Genomic DNA, 20,864 nt, shown 5'->3' on the forward strand with positions numbered 1-20,864 from the left:
GCACACCCCTACAATATTTCAGTGTTATTTCTTGCATGAAAAATATGCATATGATATACAAGGGGAGCACTAATTCCTAAACACAGGATCATAATCTTAACCACCTGTTTGGGGTGACTTGTGGAACAACGCCTCGCAATCGAATCGGGAACATACAGCTCAGTGGGGATGGGAGATGTTTTCTTTCTCCTACTACACGGAAGTAAGGAAGTAATAAACTCTGGTGGACCCAAAAAGAGATATTGGTCCCATAGCAGGTCACAACCTGGCCCAACGCTTAATCTTCCAAGAGTCAAGGTCGATGACAAACCTTTCCACACAAACTCTTATCCCTGTCAGCACAGTTGGACGAACTTTATCCAATAAAACAGAACCGACGATTCCAAAGCAGGAAGGTCGATTGGATTTGATCCCATCAAACTCGTTGCGATATTTTCGAAGCCTGACATGACGAGGCATATTATAAGGAAACAAAACCAGGCTGAGAGAGAGAGATAGAGGTTTTACGATTTATTTACTTGATTATACTACCAGGCAGTGACCTCGTCGCCAGGTTATTTATATGTAAAATTACAAAGTACACTATATTAAGATATATAAAACATACGGTTTTCATTCTTTTTTTAGAGGATATAAAAAAAAAAATAGAGCTATAGTTTAGAATACTTTCTAGTACTCTACAAGTTAGGGCAAACAATTTTTATGAAGATAAAAGTAAATGTGAGGAGTTTTGACTAGCCTATAATTACATTTTTTATCGAAGATACATTTTATTGGATATAAGGCTCCTACAGGGTGAGGAATCAAAAATGAGAATCCTCTTCGAGCCCGTCTAGTCTATTGAGTCTATATATATCTAGATTGTGGCGTTCAGACCTACAAGAAGAGGATTCCTTTTGGATTTGCATGCATAAAGTATTGTGAGAGTCTTTCCTACTATAGCCTCCAATTTAAAATTCCTTTGTCCTCTCATTTGTAAGAGCAATAAGCCAATCTGACGTCTTGAGACTTATGCCAAAACTTAATTTAATGATATTATCCACCATAGATAGTAGAGGTCACAAAAATTTAATAGATGAAACGAAAAAAATAAATCCAAGATCTATTTTGTTCGACTTGATGGTGCATATCTAGGCCACTTATTTGATCATGTATTAAAGGGGTTTGAGGGTATTATTCTTGGGTTAATTGACGCTTCTTATATGTTAAGGTTCCTTCAGCGCTTCGTACGAACAAAACTTTGGTTTTTCCCTTTCTACTGAATCAATTTCTATAAAGAAAGGAATTGGCGGGCTTTATTGTAGGAAATTAGCAGCACGAGTCAAGGAAGTGAGTCCTGCATAAAGAATCAAATCGGCAATGTTTCCGAACTAATGTTAAATAACTCACCCCTAAAAATACATGAGACTCTAACAACATCCTATTTTCTATTAATAATCTGGTTTGGTCCAATGGTCTTGAACCTTCTCCTATAAACGATACTTTAAAAAAGTCGATTCTTCCCGATTCTGATATATCGGTACACCCCTTATTTTTTGTCAAAGTTATTAAAAGTTTTGGAACAAATCAATTGCACACAACGTTAAAAAATTGAACAGCAAAATTTATGCAAGTATATGCTCATGTTTTTGTAAATAACAAAATTCTATTTATCTCATTGTTATCGAGAATAAAAAAATGTCTTGGAGCCTACTTTTGAAACCAAATTTAAGTCTCTAACAATCTTTTTTAGATTAATGAATCCTTTTTTTAGATGGTGAATAATTTTTAATGTCGCATCTTTGATATTCATGAATAAAAACATACAAACATTGATATAGAAAAAAAACTTCTGAATCCCTTTCCAAATATAGAATGTCGCTAAAAAAAGTCATTTTCAAATAACTATAGAGGTTAAAAAACGCCATTTTTAAATTTAAACTTTACAAACATTACTTTTTCATTAAAATAAAACAAAAATAAAATTCACAGGTCACCCTAAATATAGGACACCCAAGTACACATGCTAAAATAATAATACATAGATGTTCTTTTCTCAATAATAAAGGAACATTAATATCAGCTTGAGAACAAAAAATTTCGTCATGACTGATGAGCCAGGGAGTACTTTAGTTATTAGAGTGCTATGTGGCGTAACTTTACTTATTGTGATACATGAAAAACTCTGCAAGACTTCATTAATTTGACTACATTGTTATTTCTTAAATATGTATAGTAATATCATATACATCAGAGAGCACTATATACAAGTATACACGCTCGATTCTACATATAAAACCACGTTGAGACATTTTCAATATTACTAAATTGTTATTTTTTAGATCAAAAATATGAATGTGATATACATCAGAGAGCACTATACAAAAGTATAAACGCTCGATCCTACATATAAAATCACAACGATAATTCACTAATATGACTATATTGTTATTTTTTAGAGTATAGGGTTGTATATGATATATATCAGGAGCACTATAAATAGTGTACCCTGTACACACAATCGATGTTACATGCTAAACTTCCGCCAGATTTCATTAATTGTACTATATTTTTATTTCTTAGAGCAGAAATGACTGTTTTTCATTTAAAAATACATTCATACAGATAAAAATTTTCTTTATTAATATATTTGTAGGTACATTTGAATAAGATGGGCCAGTTTTAGTGTGAACGGGGCTAGTGGGAAAGAGAAATGTACTTTCTATTAAATTTTTTTTTTTTTTTTTTTTAAATTCTTCATTTTTATATTAATTTTTTTTTTTTTTAAATAAGGTCCAGATCTCTTTTTCTATTTCCACCTCCTGAATATTCTTCTTTTCTTTTTTTTTGACGTAGTTAATGAACTGGGGTTTTATTATTGGGTTAACCAAAATATTAAGAAAATGTTATTTCTTGATATAAAGTTGATAGAGAGTGAAAATGACGCATATTAATCATAACAAAATTAGATTTGGCCCTAAAAAAAGATTTGTGATTATTATTGTCATAATATGATATGAAAATGTCATTTTTCACAAAAACTTCAATTAATTACTTTTGAAACAATTTTTGGGTACTAAAAATTTACTCATTAACTTTGGATTACTAGCTGATATTACATTTGTGGCTATTAAAAAAGAGGAAGTAGAAAAAGCAAAAAAGGGACATAAAGTGCAGAAATTGCAAATACTTCCATGTAAAGACATTTTTACAAAAACAGAAAGTTGCATTCATTCTTAAAGATGTTTCAGAATGAATGTTATTTCCATCATTGAAATCTATTATAAAAAGAATTAAAGCAATATGATCTAATTTCAAAAATCTATTCTAAAAAAATTAAGTTTTTTTCTTTTTGAAAAAAATTCAAAATCCGTAGCTGCTCCAAAAAATTAATAAAAATTTTTGGAGAAAAATCTAAAAATCCGTAGCTTTTCAGGGAAGATTAAATTAAATTTCAAATATTGGGGGAACAATTCAAATATTAAATTTTCTATTAGGAAAATAACAAAAATTCCTTAAATTGGGCGAAGAGGCTACAGCCTTTTCAGCTTATCCCCTTGCGGACGCCCCTGAGCTAGGTATCACTGGCAAAATATTCTTTCAAAATCTCAAGTACCCTTTGAGAACCACTCTTCTAAGAAACTTGAATTATAAATTTAATGCCGAGAACATAAAAAGTAGAGTATCATATTTTAACCCTCCCTTTGTAAAAATACTTTTTATAAATCGGTGAATGAAATGGGTAAAAAATAATACTTTTATAATCAAACGAATTGAATTAATTACATTTAAAAAAAATTTATAATAATGATGTTATTTGAATTTTGTATGATTTATTTAATTATTCCATCAATTTTGTAGGTGTAAATATCTTTTAAAATGTTAAAAAAATAGTTGTTTGAATGTAAGATATCGAGGGGGGGAAATCCTTGTTTTAAAATAATCTCAATAACATGAGTATGGGGTTTTAACAAGATTTTTAATGGAGCAGCGGGTAATGTAGAACCATTTATTATTGCTCTATAGACTTTTCCCCATTGGCTGTATGGTTTTTGTTGATTCGGGGGAGTATGATTTCATAATTTTTCTTCGGCCAATACTCCACCAAAAATTGACCTGAATACTCAACGGCAAACGATACGGGGGGAAGAGTCCACAAGCAGTGAGGCATAGGTGTAACCGTTTCCCGATGCACAACCAAAAATTGAGCTATTATTCTGCAGGACCCCCCAAAAAAAAAAAAAAAAAAAAAATAGAATTATGAATTTCTGATTCTTGCTAGAAAATTTCATATTTCGAATATTTTTTTTATTATTTTCCAAAAAATTTAATTGTATGTACATAATTATCGATTTTTGAAACTTCACTCTCAAAAATTTACTACTTGAAATTCAATTTTGGACATTTTTCCCAAAAATTCTATTTTTTGTAAAAAACGCTGGATTTTTTTTTTGAGTTTTTTTTTGAAAATAGCCATAGATTTTTGAAATTTTTCTCCGATCATTTAACTTTTTGAAAAAATTTTATATTTGAAATTTAATTTTGAAATTTTTTTTCCCAAAAAAATTAATTTTTTCTAAATAGTTGTGAATTTTTGAAAAAAAATTTGAAAAACTTAATTTTTCGATTATTTCTTCAGAAAAATGTAATTTTTCAATTTTTTTAGCAAACAATGGAAAAACTAAGCAACCCCCCCCACCTCCAAAAAAAAAATCATCCTACGGCTGCCCTTTCTAATAAAGAGCCTTGAGCAAATGTTCCTTATACTCATTCTCCCAAAACCGGCTCTGTTTTAACAAAATAAGTTAGAATATCAAATCCTAGTTGTTCAACCTATTACATAATATCCTATTTCTTGTTGCAGGTTTTAATTGGTTTAATTTTCATGAGCCTCATTACTTTGTGCTGGGTAGGTGCTACACTCTTTCTCAAAGCCACTTATACAGGAGTAAACGTCATACTTTTGTCAATGTCTTCATCAAAACTCAACGTATCCACTATATACACAACAAATTCAAACAACACTCGTCATAATTATGTAAGTTATATATAAATATTATCTACTTTGAACATCGATAAATTGGATCATATTCATTTGAGTGAGGGGTTTTTTTTTCCTTTTTATTTATGCAGAAAATTGCATCATACAGATAGGCATAAACATTTGCTTTTAAAATTACTTTACAAGAAACAAAGGACAACAAAGTACTACACTCCACTCAAATACATCTGATTAAAATAATAATTATAAAAAATAAACCAACAAGTTTATAACAATTGAAAAAACAACTATAAAATGATATTCAGGAAAAAAAAAAAACTAGAATAACGAAAAAGCATTGGACTATTTCAATCTAAAAGATTTGCTCGAAGGATATTTCGCCTTAATATATGAAGTATATACCCCGTTAATGTTTGTTTTTTCTGTTAAAATAATCATGTAATTATGCTTGTACCTCATATCTAATAATGATAAGTCCTAACGGAGAAGTGATTAGCAATTTTTCTAAACGAAGCATTGTCGTGTTTTTTATTTTTTTATTTTACTAATATTATTAGCTATTTTGTCTCTGATTCGAATTCATTACATAGTGAGATTTTGTTGGTGCATGCATTGCATGATTCCATCATTTTTCCAACAGAAAACAATCATTGAATGCACTTGATAGTAATACGCATTCCATATTTTGATTAAAAAATTCCAAGGGAACATTCATTTTAACCAAAAATAACAATAACGAAGTATAAATCTTATTTATTTATATATTAAGGCAAAACATCCTTGAGGCAAAATGGATTTACGGCAAAATTACCTAGCGGCATATATTAATAATTATATATAAGGGTGTTGATTATTTTTGTAGCTACAACTGTAATTAAGGCTGGAGGGGATTTTATGAATAGAATGAATCTGAATCCGTCAAGTTTTCAGAATTTAGTTGATTCTTTTTTTTTTTTAATCTGACAACTGTTCAGAGACCCTGCTAATAAAAATACAAGGTTATACCGATTTTGACGTCATTGAGTATAACAACAGTATATTAAAAGCATAGAATACTAGAAATTATATGATTAATAGTCAAAATTCGTTGACTTCACTGTTAAATGGCTTGATTGAAGTCAAGCATCAGTCGGATAAGCGTTATGGGAGAGCCTTGTATTTCTAAAACCCTTGGTTGGAGAGAAAATTGCATTGTAAAAAATCCTTTTCGCGGCACAGATGCCTTGTTGTCCCCCCACCCCTTTCTTTATATTTATTAGGCTATGACGTTACTAAGTCTAATATAAAGTCTCATTTATTAAAAATATTTTATTTTTATTCCTCTACTGAGCTGGAGTGTTGTAAGTTATGTCTCCCATTTGGGGCCGAAACAACCAAGTTTATATCAACTTAAACCTTACGGTCTATCAAACATCGATCCCTCAAAATACTTAGTTTTATTGGACAGTCATTTGCAAAAGTTTAAGAAAAACTGAGATTTTTCTTATTTTTAGCAGAAAAAGAATATATATTTCAGAAATTATTTTTTCATGGAATTCTTTACTCAAACGACGTGAAAAAGTACTGATACTTACTTTGTGCCCTTTAAGGATCAAATTAGACTGATTTTAACTTTTTCAGGAACTAGTGGGAGATGTGAAACAGTCAACTTCATCATGACGTCATCTCTCGAATACGTTTTCCTTGGGTGTAATGTTCTTTTGTTGTACATATAAATCCCAAATTTCCCTCCAATTTTTGATAGCAGTTTGCTACAGTACATTTTTACGTAAATTTTGCCCTCGGAATAATCTTCTTCAATTTAAAGTCACCATTTTAGCCCTTAAAACATAAGAAAATGTAGCCTTTCCCCCATTTTTGAAGAATATCAATTACAGCACAACCTTCTCCTGCAAGCCCTATTAGGTAACAGGTTAATAAACACACTCACTTGGAACATGACCATGAGCGTCGAAAGGATAATATTTTTAGGGTAGGGGGCTTGTTTTGGGGAGCGAAAAAAACCCAAGAAATGGGAATTTTTCTGTAAAAAAATTTGAAAAATTAATTTTTTGAAAAAAAAAATCAAAAACCCACTATTCAAAGAAAATTAAATTTTTGGTGAAAAACTTGAAAAATTTAATTCAATTTAAAATGTCATATTTTCTAGTAAGAATTTTAAAAATCCTTAATTTTGAAGGGGCCTACAAGTCCCTCCAGCGCTTCCTTTGATGACCCATACCATGATTGTATAATAAGCGTTCATACACGCCAAGAAAACAATTATTATTGAATTAGCTAAAATATCAGAGGTGGTCATAAACTTTTTTAAATGTTCTAAAATATGTTATTACATCGTTAAACAAACTTATTTACATATTATAGATAATAATTAATTATTAAAATGAAGTAAAGAATGAAATAATTTTTATTAATTATTAAACTGTTAAAAATTACTAAACTAAACATTTGTAGGAATTTTCAGTGGATATTACTTTGATTGAATTATAATATCAGTTTGTATCTTTAACATCAAGTAGTCATTTTATTTTTTTCATCATTTTTTCAGATGAATAGACTTTCTCAAATCTGAAAGCCATATGATAAATTTTCACCAAGATTTATTGGAAATTTATTCCTTTCGAGCACCCAAAATGGGATCTCCTTCAATTATGAAGGCATTTATGATGTCAGTGAAGATGCTTTATACACGTTAGTTGAATGATTTCGTTTCAGATCAAACAAACTTTAGCAGGGGCTTCGCAGGATTATATAAAGGGGAGGGGTTGCTGTATAGATTTTTTTGAAAAAAATCCACAACTCTTCACAAAAATTAAATCTTTGTGAAAAAAATTCAAATATCCATAGCTACTCTCAAAAAATATAATTTTTTGAAAAAAAAATCCAATAATCTGTTAGTGTCCCAAAAAAAAAAAAAAAATTTTCTTAAAAAAAAATTCAAAAATCCATAGTTATTAACAGGAAATTAATTTTTTTTGAAAAATCCACTTTTTGAGAAAAAATTTTTTTTGAAAAATCCACTTTTTGAGAAAAAAATTTGAAAAATTATATACAACCCACATATATTTTCAAAAATTGAATTTTTTGGAAAAAAAAATTCAAAATCTACAGCTTTTTACAAAAAAAAAATTTTGAAATTCTCAATTTTTTAATTTAATATTTCAAATATTAAATTTTTTATAGGAAAATTTCAAAAATCCACCTCTTTTCAAAGGAAATTATTATTTTCTTTTTAAATTTGAAAAATTAAATAAACCTTTAAAAAAAAATTTAATATATCAAATTTTCTAGTTAAAAGCAAAAATTTCTTCATTTGGGGGCTAAATCCCCTCCGCCCACTCCATGACCCTGTTTAGTATATCGATATAAATTATATTACATTTTTTTCCCAATTTTCTTGATTTTTTTTTTCAAGATTGTTTATGTGTTGAACCATTAAATATATAAATTGCGCATGATTATGATGAATTTGCCAAAATCAAAAGTGATTAAATAATAAAAACAATGAACCTTAAATATCGTAAGAATTGTAAAGTCCCATAATTAAATTTGTCAAATCTCATATTGATAAAAAAATGAATTTACAAACATTTTCTCTATTATAACTTTTCTGTTACAGGAAGCTCCTTTTTTTACGACATGGTTCTGCTCCATGGGAAGTATCCTTTATTTACCATTGTACCTCGTATTTCAATTGATTTTAGGCGCTAAGAATGCATGTCTCAGTGTGTCTTTTAAGGACAGTGTGAAGAATCTTCGTGACAAAGGATTCACCACGGGTAAGATACGAATTCTTGAGTTCTTTTCTACATATCTCACGTCCTTACCTTTATTGAATCAAGCAACCTGGTCTCCTCCCAAAAAAAAAAATAGAAACAAAAAAAGTCCCAAATCATCTAGTAATTAGCCAAATAATTCAATCACACCAACTGCTATTTATTTCTTACGTCCTCAAAGACTCTTGTTTCCATAGTATTTATACACCATTTTTAAAATGAATTACTACATAGATTTATTAATCAATTATAAATAGGATTATCAATTATAATATTCCCTCCTTAGTAATATTTTGATTAAAAACATATTTATATTTTATATTAATAGAAGTAAAATGATGAGGGTCGTTTGAAAAGTCCGCCCAAAGTATTAGAAATGGCACTACTGGCGCGTATCCAGGTTATGTTTAGTTAGGAGCATCTCTTGGAAGAACATACAACAACTTTACTCCATTGATTTTTGTTTGTTTTTTTGCAATATTTGGGAAAATAAACCAGTAATAGAGAATTATTTTGTCAATGACATTATAATTATGATGAAAATATAAATAAAGAGGTTTATAATCCCTATAGCCAATGCAATTAAGGTTATTCTTTATTTAGAAATGCAAAAATAGTAGAAAGCAATTTTCTTTGCGAATTTCGATTGGGCAATTTTTTGACAAAAATAAAGATGATCTTCTCATCTATGCAATTTTTTTCATGCATTTAATTATGCATTTCAGTCTACACATACATAGTGCACATGTTTCCTATAAAGGGACCTCAGCTAAAAATGTATTAATGTAGGGGGGGCTTGGCATATTAAAGTTTGGGAACCCCTGGCTTAAGAAATATTATAATTGTCTTATTATAGGGCCCCGATATGCTTTGTAGCGGACCTGGATCCATAATCTACCCCATCTCTTTCCGTTTTTATTTGAACCGTCTGTTGTATAAAGCCATTTTTCCAGATCCATCATTGGAAAACGCTGCAATTGCACAAAAATAAACTCAGAAAATAATTAAAGCTAATTTACATTTTATAATATATATTTGTTTTTTCTTTACCTATTCTAAATAAGAAAAAAAGCAGGAGAACAGAGACCGATAATCAATATATTGTGGTCTGGGGTATACTTTGCCGGCTCCGAATCTTGAACCACTAATAAAAAAATAATTTCTATGTTTTTTTTTTGAAATTTTTCTTTAAAAACTCTCATTTTTATCTATATAGTTCATTCAAGTCGAAATATGGCACTGAATCGTAGTTATACCCTAGAAATTTGATTTAAAAAAGGATTTAAAGGCCAAATCTGTCAAGTTTGAAAGTTTTAATGGTCATTTTCTTGTTTTACGGCTCAAATAACAATAATAAATGTTGTTTTGAGCCTGCATAAGATCCAAAATCTTCATTTAGTTGCATAGTCTAATGAACAAGATATACACAGTTAAAAAAATACGAAATTACTTTTTCCATTAACTTTTATATTGTCCTTTCTTGTGTTGAGAACCTGTGCAAGACCAACTTTTGTGACGGGTCTAATATTTTTTTTATACAGCGACCTGGACTGATATTTTGGTAGAGATCCTAGACTTAATTTTAATATTTTTCAAATCTTGCACATTTTTCCACACACAATATATAAACCGATTTTTTCCCCCCTCTCAATTTATTGGCCGATTTTCTTCACTCTCTGCCTGATTTATGAGTGAGACAAATATTATTTATCCAAAACATTTTCATTCAAATGGTATTATTGCAAGTCGATGATCCATATTTTGAAACCCACCTGACGTCATCAACGATTATTCTACTTATAAAATCAGTCAACACCGAATTTTATATCAAACCGATCCAGATCAAATTATTCTTTGAGACTGGTCCTTACCTAGACACACCAAACCTTAAGGCCCCTCCCCTTTGGAGACATTTTTATTTTCATTTTGTATCGCCTATGAAAAAACATTATTGACTCAATTTACTCTTATAAGTTTTTTGTCTCCATTTTCGTATTTATATAGAAAAATCCTATTTACGGCCCTCCTAAAAAAACCTAGAGCGACCTTGTTAATGTAATCTTTGTAAAATATACCCCTTCCTCCTCGATTGTAAATACATTTCAACGCTGCAGTCCAGACAAAATTTTATAAAAGGCCAAATTAGTTTGGGTCACTAAAAATCGCAAAGGTTTCAGAGCGGTCAAGGATTTTCAGAGAGAAACCAAACAATAGTCCTTTAATTTTTATATGTTCTGTCAAAAAAGTAACAGGGAATTGTTAATTTAAATTAATTGTGCTGAAAAAATTTAAAAATATTTTTTTTTCTTAGTTTGGCAGCACTGTCTCACATTATGACACCAAGTTTGGGCACGATTTGTAGACCAGTTTGCTTGCAACAGACGTATAAGTTAGTCTACCTCACTAGTGCTCCAGGATTTCTAAAATGAACGAAATTATTGAACAAAGAGTTAGCCTTAAATTTTGTGGGGCAAACAAAATTTCATGTGCTGACGGCTAGAAAATGTTAGAAAAAGCTTTTGGTCAATCATTTTTATCAAAACCCCGTGGATAGATGTGGTATAAAGAGGGCTGTGAGATTGTCGAAGAAAATTCAAGGGGATGCTCATAGTTTTCCTTGATATCTGCAGTCTGACACTTAATGAATTCGTTCCAAACAGACAAAAAGTATATAAGGAGTACTATTTGGGCCTACTACGGCGTTTGCGTGAGAGAAATTTGTAAAGAGTTATGAAAGAACAACTCGTGGGTTTAAACAACGATAACGTGCCATCGTTCAATTGTAAACGAATTCAAATCCAAACACGCAATAAATAACATCAATCAACAAGCATATTCACCTGATTTAGCTCTGTGTGACTTTTTTTCCGTTCCCAAAATTGAATTACCACTCTGTAGAATACATTTTGAGTCTATTTAATATATAAACCAAAATTCGAGGAAGGAGCTAAAGCCAAAATACCAAAATGTGCCTATAAAAAAATGTTTCGAGGACTGGAAAAAATATTGGCACATGTGTATTGCATCCGATTGAGATTATTTAGAAGGCAACACAATAAATTTTAATGATTAAATTTGAAACTTGTGTTTTATTTAACAATTACCGGAAGTTTTTTGACAGAATGTAAATATTTCTTTTTGTAACGAATAATGTACTCATTAATTTATATATTAAATGCAAATGTTTGCGAGTGAGATTGTCGGTGTAGGTGTCTGGGAATCATGGGCAAAACAATGAATGGATATTGCTCAAATTTTTCATGTGGGTTCTTCAAGCTCAATCAGTGGTTCCAATCTAGAGTTTTTTGCCCTTCAATGCCATTCTAAAATAGCATCTTTTCAAAAAACGGATTTTTGACTAACAAATGACCATTATGTATTTTTAAAACAGAGAATAAGGCCGTAAAATTCTAAGAACTATTCTTGCTAATTTTTTTAAAGGAGACTATAAACGTTAGAGAAGATCCGTAAGATTATATTTGAGTTGTTGTTGTTTTTTTCCCTCAATTCTTTTCAAAACATGTAATTGTTTGGGATTTGCTATGAATTTTTGAAATTTTCAATTGAAGGAAAGTTAGTTAGGAAAGCAATGCCCCTCAAGGGTGTCAGAATGGTTTTGTTACTTCTTTTTTTTTAATCGAAAATTATATTTTTTGGTAAAAAAAGTTTTCTGAAAAACAAGTTGAAAAATTTGAAATTTAAAATCATAATCTATTAAATTTTTCGGAGAAAAATTTCAAAAATTCAGAGCAAATCACAAACAATTAAATTTTTTGAAAAGAATAGAAAAAGTTCAGAGTTATACAGAAAAAACTGAAATTTTCAATATAAAACTTTTGGGAAAAAATTCAACATAATATTCTTCGAAGAAAAACTTCAAAAATCTAAAGTAATTCACAGACAATTACATTTTTTGGGATAAAAATAAAAAAGTTCAACTTCAATCTAAGAAACATTAATTTTAAGAATAACTTCAAAATAATTTTTTTTCTTTTAAATTAGAAATTTAAAATCATTTTAAAAATTCATGTAAATCACCAAAAATTAAATTTTTGAAAAAAAATTTCAAATATCCAGAGCTATTCAGAAAGAAATTTTAAATATAATGTTGTTTTTTTTTAATTTCAAATAATTTGCAGCTATTGAAAAACATCTTAATTTTGTGGTGCAAAAATAAAGAAGTTTTATCAAATTTTATATATTGAATTTTTCGGAGAAAATTTTTAAAAATCTATATCTATTCAGAGAGAATTAAATTTTTTGGCAAAAAAAAAAGTATTTTAATTTCAAATATTACATTTCCTAGTTCTAATAAAAGAATCTTTAATTTGAGAGGGGCCTTATACCCCCCTCCAGTTGTTCCCCTGTGGACGCGCCTGAAGACAAATGATTTTTGATAATTAGATCAAAGTTTTGAATCGACAATTCAACTTGAATATTATTTTTCTTCTAATCTCCTTTTAAAAAAAAGTGTGCCCAACATACAACAAGAATAATTTTTTTTTTTTCTTTACTATGAATTAGAAGAGTTTATAATTAATTTTTCATTTCTTAATGTCCGTGCAAAATAACTTCAAATTTTACCGACTTTATTTTTTGTTTTATGTGAAATGGAATATCATTTAATGTTTTTTTTTTATTTCTTAATGTCCCAGGCAACGCCTCACAAACCTACTCTAGTTAGTTGATGTAAAAGATTATATTCCAATTTAATTTACAGGTAAACTCCTTGGAAGATGTTGTCTCTTTAGCATTCTCTGGGTGCTCACAAATTATTTGTATATACTAGCTCTGAGTATACTTGGGTGTACGGAGGTAATATCACTTTTCGCCACTAATATCTGTTTTGTTTACCTCCTCTCATGGGTTGTTCTACAGAATCAATTCGTCGGCATAAGAGTGAGTATTCCCCTAATTTAGGCCGCATCCAGACTGACTTAATAATATATAATGGTGTCTACTATCTTATAGATTGTCGCTGTGATACTTAGCAATACTGGTATTGCTCTTTTGGCATATATGGATGGGATGAAACCGCCCACTTTAGTGGGCGTCGTTTTGGCAGCTTCTGCTGCGGCTGGGTCAGCAGTCTATAAAGTAACTATTAATTTATTAGGCTTGGACCTGTTCACACTTCTTTTCCGTTCATTTTTTTAAAGGTAAATAACGACCACATGATCCCTTTTGCCCCCAAAGTTAGTAGGCTATATATATATATTTTTTTTTTTGCCAGAACGCATCTCCTCCACTTGGTATCTATATTTCATGGCTTTATTATGACACCCTTTAGCAAAGTGTTTAATATACATTTGGGACAAGTACTCTCTTGCCTAGCATGGATAACCCCTCAGTTTTAAAACCTTTGATTGAAAGGAACTTAGACATTTCATTCTTTAAGACTCTCATGATTACAAAATCCCCATTCAAAATGCCTTTATTCTTTCCTCAAAAGCAGCATTCTTTAACGAGGACAATAATCTCAATTATATGTAGTTATTTCTGCTCTTTTCAATATCTCTAGTTGTAAAGTCATCATCATGTGGAGAATGTATTAATATATTTTTCTCAAAAACTATGGGATTTACATCCTCATCTCTACGTTGAGCATTGAGTCCCTTAACTGAGCACTAAAGGTTCCTGAATTTTCCATCCGCAATTCATTTTCTACATGTGCCAAACTGGATCTAATTTATCCACTTGATTTGAACAACTTTGCCCCTCAATTAAAAGCTGTCTGGGGAAAAACGCAAAATGAGTAAAGAATTGAACGGCTAAATGAGTACCACGTTCAAACTTTTTCTTTTAATCGCTTTAAAAATGAACATAGAGCATGAAGTGCGCCTCATATCCAAGCCTGGTCCTTATTTATGCTTGTATTAACATGGCTTTGTTTTTATTAAAGGTTTTATTCAAGAAAATTATGGGAGAGGTATCTCTTTGCCAGGTCTCGATATTTTTTTCTCTCATTGGACTAATTTCCACATTACTTTTTTGGCCTGTTTTTATAGCCTTATATCTCTTTGGATTTGGTAAGTTTGACACACAAACTAATTAATCATTATTAATTACACTGATCAAGAGCAAAAAAAAACCAAAAAACTTTATTGACTCTGAAATTAATAGAATTTGAGTTCTTGATTCCAAAAATGACCTTATTATCTCAACCAACGAAATTGAACAGGAGATTATGTTTTTACCTTCTTGTTGTTTCTTTGAGCGTTGGTCACGAGTATTACTGCAAAAGTTAGAGATTGATTTTGATCTCTAACTTGGTACGAAGGTTATATATGGTAAGAGGACATTAAATTTGGAGAGATTAAGTTAATACAAAACGTTAATTAAAAATCCATACTCCACCTTAACTTTGGTACATATTGAGGTACAGAGCTCCAATCGGGGTGGTCATTATGCAGGTTTAATAAAGATGCTTTATAAAGCAAAAAATCCAAGCTCAATACTAAAGGTCACTCAAAATGTGAAAAATACTATAACGACAATCACTTTTGAGGAATTTGAGCTACAGAGAAGTAATGCTCTTTATGTGAAACACATTACAAAGACATGGGTAGAAAAGTAGGGACTTTACACATGGATGGCACTATTTTTTTAAATCAAAATTCCACTAATTTTCAGTTAGTACCAACCTTTTAAGACAGTTGTCAAAACTTCATGATAATCTGTCATTTAGAGTGTGAGTTTAATGGGGAAAAATACCGTTCAAGCTAGCAAAGTCAACTTTGAAAGAAAAAAAGTATCTTATTCGTTAAGTTCTGATATATACTCAGCCCATGCGTTATAAATAATATATATTAAAGTATGAAGGTCATGAATATGTAGATGTGTATATTGTATAATGATAAATAGCACCACTAAGAAATCAAACATAAATATATATTAACGGTACAACATATGACATCGTAACCATTATTGTATCACGTAACCTTTTCTGCGGAAAGAATCAGAAAAAAGGCCTGAAATCATCTGGTAGTTAGCCAAATAACTCAATCACACCAACTGCTATTTATTTTTGTTAAAATAGTAGTTATACCTATTCATTTGATCCTTTGTTTTAGTTTAATGAAAAAGTTATTTATGCAATTTTTCATCATCTGGTAGTTTGCCAAATAACTCAATCACACCAACTGCTATTTATTTTTGTTAAAATAGTAGTTATACCTATTCATTTGATCCTTTGTTTTAGTTTAATGAAAAAGTTATTTATGCTATTTTTCAGTCTTCAAAGGGCGTTTTTGACCTCTTTAGGGATTTGAAAATGATTTTTATTTGAACGACATTCTCTAATTGTAAAGGGATTCAGAAGTTTCAATTTTAAAGTTATGTCGTTGAATTTTAAAAGTTTCATTAAATTTCCTTTGATCAAGGGATACATAAAAATATAGTCCTCATTTTTTCATTTTGAAGAAAGATAAATTGTAGCCAAACGAAATACTATGGATATTCAAACGAGTATTCACTTGCAAATGCATTCCGCCCATGGTGGCCTTGGGTTATTTTTGAAATCAAGATGGACTCAAGCTCTAATATGTTCACAAATGTAGTTTGATCTTGAAATATAAAAAAAAAATTCGTGTGTAATTAATTAATCGTATACGAACTAAATTAGGATAATTCTTACTTACTCCATTTCAGAACATATCGATTGGGAAACTGTTCCGTGGTCTGCCCTAACTGGAGCCTTATTTTTATCATTATGTAAGTTTTTAAAAAATGAAATGTGGAGATGACAATTTTTTTCGCTCTGACATTTGATAACTATTTTATTCATACAATAATTATAAATTGTATTTTACCAGCAAAGACCTTGTAATCAGTATTGGATCAGTCTAAAAAGTACTAAAAAGACAACAGTTCTATCACTCCGGTCCTGATTAATATTATCAGTCCTGGGACCGGCCCTTATCTTCGCACACATCAACCATTTTCCTTTTAAAAGATTTTTTGTCACATTCCCTATTTAGTCATTGTTGTAATTCTCAGTTTTTCTACCACAATTGTAGAGGGGGCGCTTCACCCTTCGTTTACAGATTTAGAATATTGTTAGAGATGGGATTTGTGTAAGAGGGAGAAGAAGGCGGGAGTGAAATATATGATCCACCTGAAATAATACCCTTGTTAATATCAGCTGCCTGTTATATGATTTTTGGGCTTAAAAATGAATTATCCTATAAAAAGGAGAGAGATCTACTTTTAAAATAGCATTAGCGCGGCAAAGTATAAAGACTATATTTAAATTCAATTAATTTACACCAAAGATGGGCGATAATTCTTTTTCACCCCTTAATATTAAGAGCACACACATCAACCGTTTTTACTGAATTGCTGATATGGCGAGGAAGATGAACAAGTCCCCATCAGAGGGATTCTAAAAAGTCAGGAAGAAAGTATCTTCGGTATATTCCGTAGTCTATGTTGACAGAAGAGCAGAGAAAAGTCCGTGCGGAGCGTGCAAAAAAGAGCATGTCAGGGAGAATGATCGAGTAGTGGCATTCGGGGATGTAACAGAGGAGAACATATATGGCTCCACCGCCCAAACACCCTGCTTCAGTGATGTTGTTAGGACTAGATGCATACAAAGGCAATGAAACCCGAGAGGTTCCCTTTAGGATACATGCTCTAGGCTGATGAGTCCGTCAATATTCTGGACACCAAAGTTCTCCCATGGATAAAATCCATTGTTGGTTATTCTTCCTGGGTGCTCCAACAAGGTTGAAAATACCCGGGAGTGGCTCCATGCCAACCTGCAGTTCTTGGTCAATAAATTCTGACCGCTTCAGATCCAGACTTCATCACCTCTCCCCCAAAAAAAGCTATTCTATCTAGGCACACGTGGAGTCCAAGCCCAGCAGGAGACGACACAACAGCAACCACGCCCTGAAGACCTCCGTCAACAAAACCTGGGTCTACATGAGCCCCAACTACATCCAAAGGGTCTTCAGCAGCTTCCCCCAACGCCTGGAGATCACCATCAATTCTGAGGGAAGTTGACTACCCTCGAGTTCTTTGGGTTTCAATTAATAGTTGATAAACTTGTTTCCTGATTAATCCAGGATCCTTCCATGGAAATCAATAATTTGTGTGTTAAAATGGGTAAATAATAACGGAAGTCCTAAGAGCGATGCAAGACTAATTTCTAATGAACAACAAACTTTTTTAAACAGTAGATTGAGAGCACAAAGGCATAGTAATATTGTTCTTCAAATAGGAATAATTAATTAATTAATAATCGAAGGTAACCATTGCAAACAATAATATAACAATAATATTTCATGTCACTTGATAATTGAATTTAATTAATATGATGCATTAATATTTCCTTTGAAATATATTATATAAATATAATATATACAGTTTTCAATGAATATTTTTTGTTCTCGTCACAAAAACTTTTTCTCTTTTTGACAATCTCTAAACTTATTTGAGCAAAGTAAATCTCTCAAATCCTTCTAAGCGTAGTAGAAGACAATTCGAATTTGACCAAAAATGGGATTGATGGGTCAAATCTTCCCGTTTTAGTACCTCTCGTTTTATAGCGGTCCTAAGTACTTTTTCCTTTAACTATTTCTCCTCAGGACATTTTGCCTTAAATTATTTATCAATTATTTATCCTTATTAATTGTTGCCTTTAGGATATTTCACCTTAACATATATAAATAAATGAGATTTACGAGGGTTGTTTGAAAAGTCTGTTCTAAGTCCAAGACATGGTACAACTTTCACCCTGATCGATCAATTTATTTCTATTTGGCATTCGTTTGAATCGAGGAAGTGGAGGGATTTTCAAAAAAGAAATTTTTTTTTGATGAAACATTACTTTATAAAAGACAAAACGCCTCAGGAGACTAAAAAGAAGCTAGATACCCACTATGGGGGCTCTGCACCTTCGATTAAAACAGTTTATGAGTCGTTTCAAAAAATTTCAGAGTGGCCATAAGTTATGCTGAACGTTCTGGACGCCTTATTGAGGTTACTACTACAGAAATCATAGATAAAATCCATGATATGGACAGAAAAGTGAAGGTGTGCGATTTTGCTAGTCCTATGGGTATCTCGATTTGGAACCCTATTTCCATTAATTTTGCGACCACAACTGCTGAGATGTGAGCAAATGTATTGTCGTAATAGAAGAGGTATTTTTGTGGGCCAATCATGGGCGCGTTTTTCTTGCAGCTGGGGTTTCAAACGGTGCAATAACAATGAATAATATGTACATGTAATAGTTTTACATTTTGCCAGATAGTCGATGAGGATTATTCCTTCTGAACTTAGAAGACAGTCACCATAATCTCTCGGACTTTGCACAGACTTGTCAAACGACCCTCGTATACATAGTTATTTTTTATATTTCTCTTTTAATTGTATAATTAAAATATCTACATCTATAAGTTGCATTAAATGTTTGTCGTCTGTTGGAAAAATATCCCAAAAATCTCACTATATAATGAATTCGAACCAGAAACAAAAAAGGTAACAAAACTAATATAATATGAAAAAAAATGAACAAACACGGTAAAGATTCTAATCAAAGAATTGTTAACTCATGAAGGATTATTAATACTAGAAAATACTCATGGATCAACCAAAAATCCACAGCTATTCACAAAAAAATTAAAAAATCCATAGTTAGTCTCAAAAAATTAAATTTTTTGAAAGAAAAAAAAATCCACAGTTGTTCTCGAAAAATCTCAAAAAAAACTGTTGGTCACATAAAAATGAAATTTGTAGGAAAAAATTTCAAAAATTAAATTTCTAATATAAAATTTTTTGGAAAAAAAAAATCTAATATTGTATTTTTGAAGAAGTATTTCAAAAACACATAATTATTCACAGAAAATTAATTTTTTTTTAGAAAAAAGTTTTGAAAAATTAATTTTTTTTTTTTTTTAAACCTCAATATTGTATTTTCTAGAATAAAGCATTTTTTTTTACTTTTTTATAACTTAAAAAATAAATTGTTAAATACCAGTACTAAATAAAAATCGAAATGGCAAATTAAACATTATTTTCCTGATCCTGATTCCAGAAAAAACACCCGATTCTCCGATTCTGATTAACCGTCTAATCACTCATAACCAATCAAGGAGCTACAAATCATTGAGTGCATCTTAAACCCCTTAAGTCATAAAAACAATTTGCACAACATTATATATACTAAAAATATATATACGGAGTATTATTTTGAGCAGAGGCCTAAAAAGTGCTTGAGGGACCTCAAGCTTGCTAAAGTCTGTTTTTTTTTATTGTCCTCAGCAGAAAAACTTATATGCAGAAAAAAATAATAATAACCTAAAAAACATAAAGTCCTCTATAATTATAAATATAAGATCTTAATTGCATTTTCTTATTTCCTGTTTCAGGTGCAAATATTTTATCTAATTTCGGAATAATCATTACGTATGAAACTTTCATAACCTTAGGATTGATCGTTGCTGTTCCAGTTTGCGCAAGTATGAGTCAATTTTTACTTTGTTCATTGAAAAAGTGTATGTAGAAAAATATTTTAGCTTTTAAAGTTGCTCCAGATGCTATTTTTTTAAACACTTGATTCTATGTTTTGAAGAAGAAGAAAAAACTTGGCATTGTCCACGTAATGTGTGCATATGGAACACATGTAAAATGAGCTTTCTTCTCAAGACTCCTGGATACACTCATTTTAAAAATAGATTTTTATTTATAAATACAACAATATCCTGCCGCGTCCAAATATAAAAATATGTAGTTCGTTTTTTCATTTCAAAACTCTTTTAGTAAAGAAATCCATTATTTATATGCGAAAAGAATACAATTTAGTTCATATCTACGGCACCAGTTGCCTGGATTTGTCGGTGTAGTGTTTATTTATACGAATGTATAGCAGGAATAGATGATTTTAAGCTCAATTAAGCATAAATTAACATAACCCTTTATTACTTTCTAGTTACGGACGTGCTATGGTTTAGATCCGTATTTCAAGGGATGAAATTAGCTGGAATTATCTTAATAATAAGTGGATTTATAATGGTATTATTTCCATCCAATTGGCCTAATGCCATCACTAATCTGATAAGGTATTATTAAGAAAAAATATTTGAACTTGATGTATCATATTT

General features: G+C 30.6%; 1 protein-coding gene across 7 annotated transcripts in view; it reads left to right on the forward strand.

Annotated features, from left to right (window-relative positions):
- Nucleotides 1–20,864, forward strand: part of LOC121130026 (solute carrier family 35 member F3) — a 370,274-nt gene that overhangs the window by 349,058 nt on the left and 352 nt on the right. For all 7 annotated transcript variants that reach the window (XM_071893783.1, XM_040725716.2, XM_071893780.1 and 4 more), the window contains 8 exons: nt 4,844–5,017; nt 8,601–8,760; nt 13,478–13,656; nt 13,729–13,854; nt 14,660–14,786; nt 16,408–16,470; nt 20,133–20,222; nt 20,693–20,822. In XM_071893783.1, the coding sequence (XP_071749884.1) occupies nt 4,844–5,017; nt 8,601–8,760; nt 13,478–13,656; nt 13,729–13,854; nt 14,660–14,786; nt 16,408–16,470; nt 20,133–20,222; nt 20,693–20,822 (1,049 nt within the window). The remainder of the gene's footprint in view (nt 1–4,843; nt 5,018–8,600; nt 8,761–13,477; nt 13,657–13,728; nt 13,855–14,659; nt 14,787–16,407; nt 16,471–20,132; nt 20,223–20,692; nt 20,823–20,864) is intronic.

Source organism: Lepeophtheirus salmonis, chromosome Z (genome assembly GCF_016086655.4).
Source record: "Lepeophtheirus salmonis chromosome Z, UVic_Lsal_1.4, whole genome shotgun sequence".
NCBI lineage: Eukaryota > Metazoa > Arthropoda > Copepoda > Siphonostomatoida > Caligidae > Lepeophtheirus > Lepeophtheirus salmonis.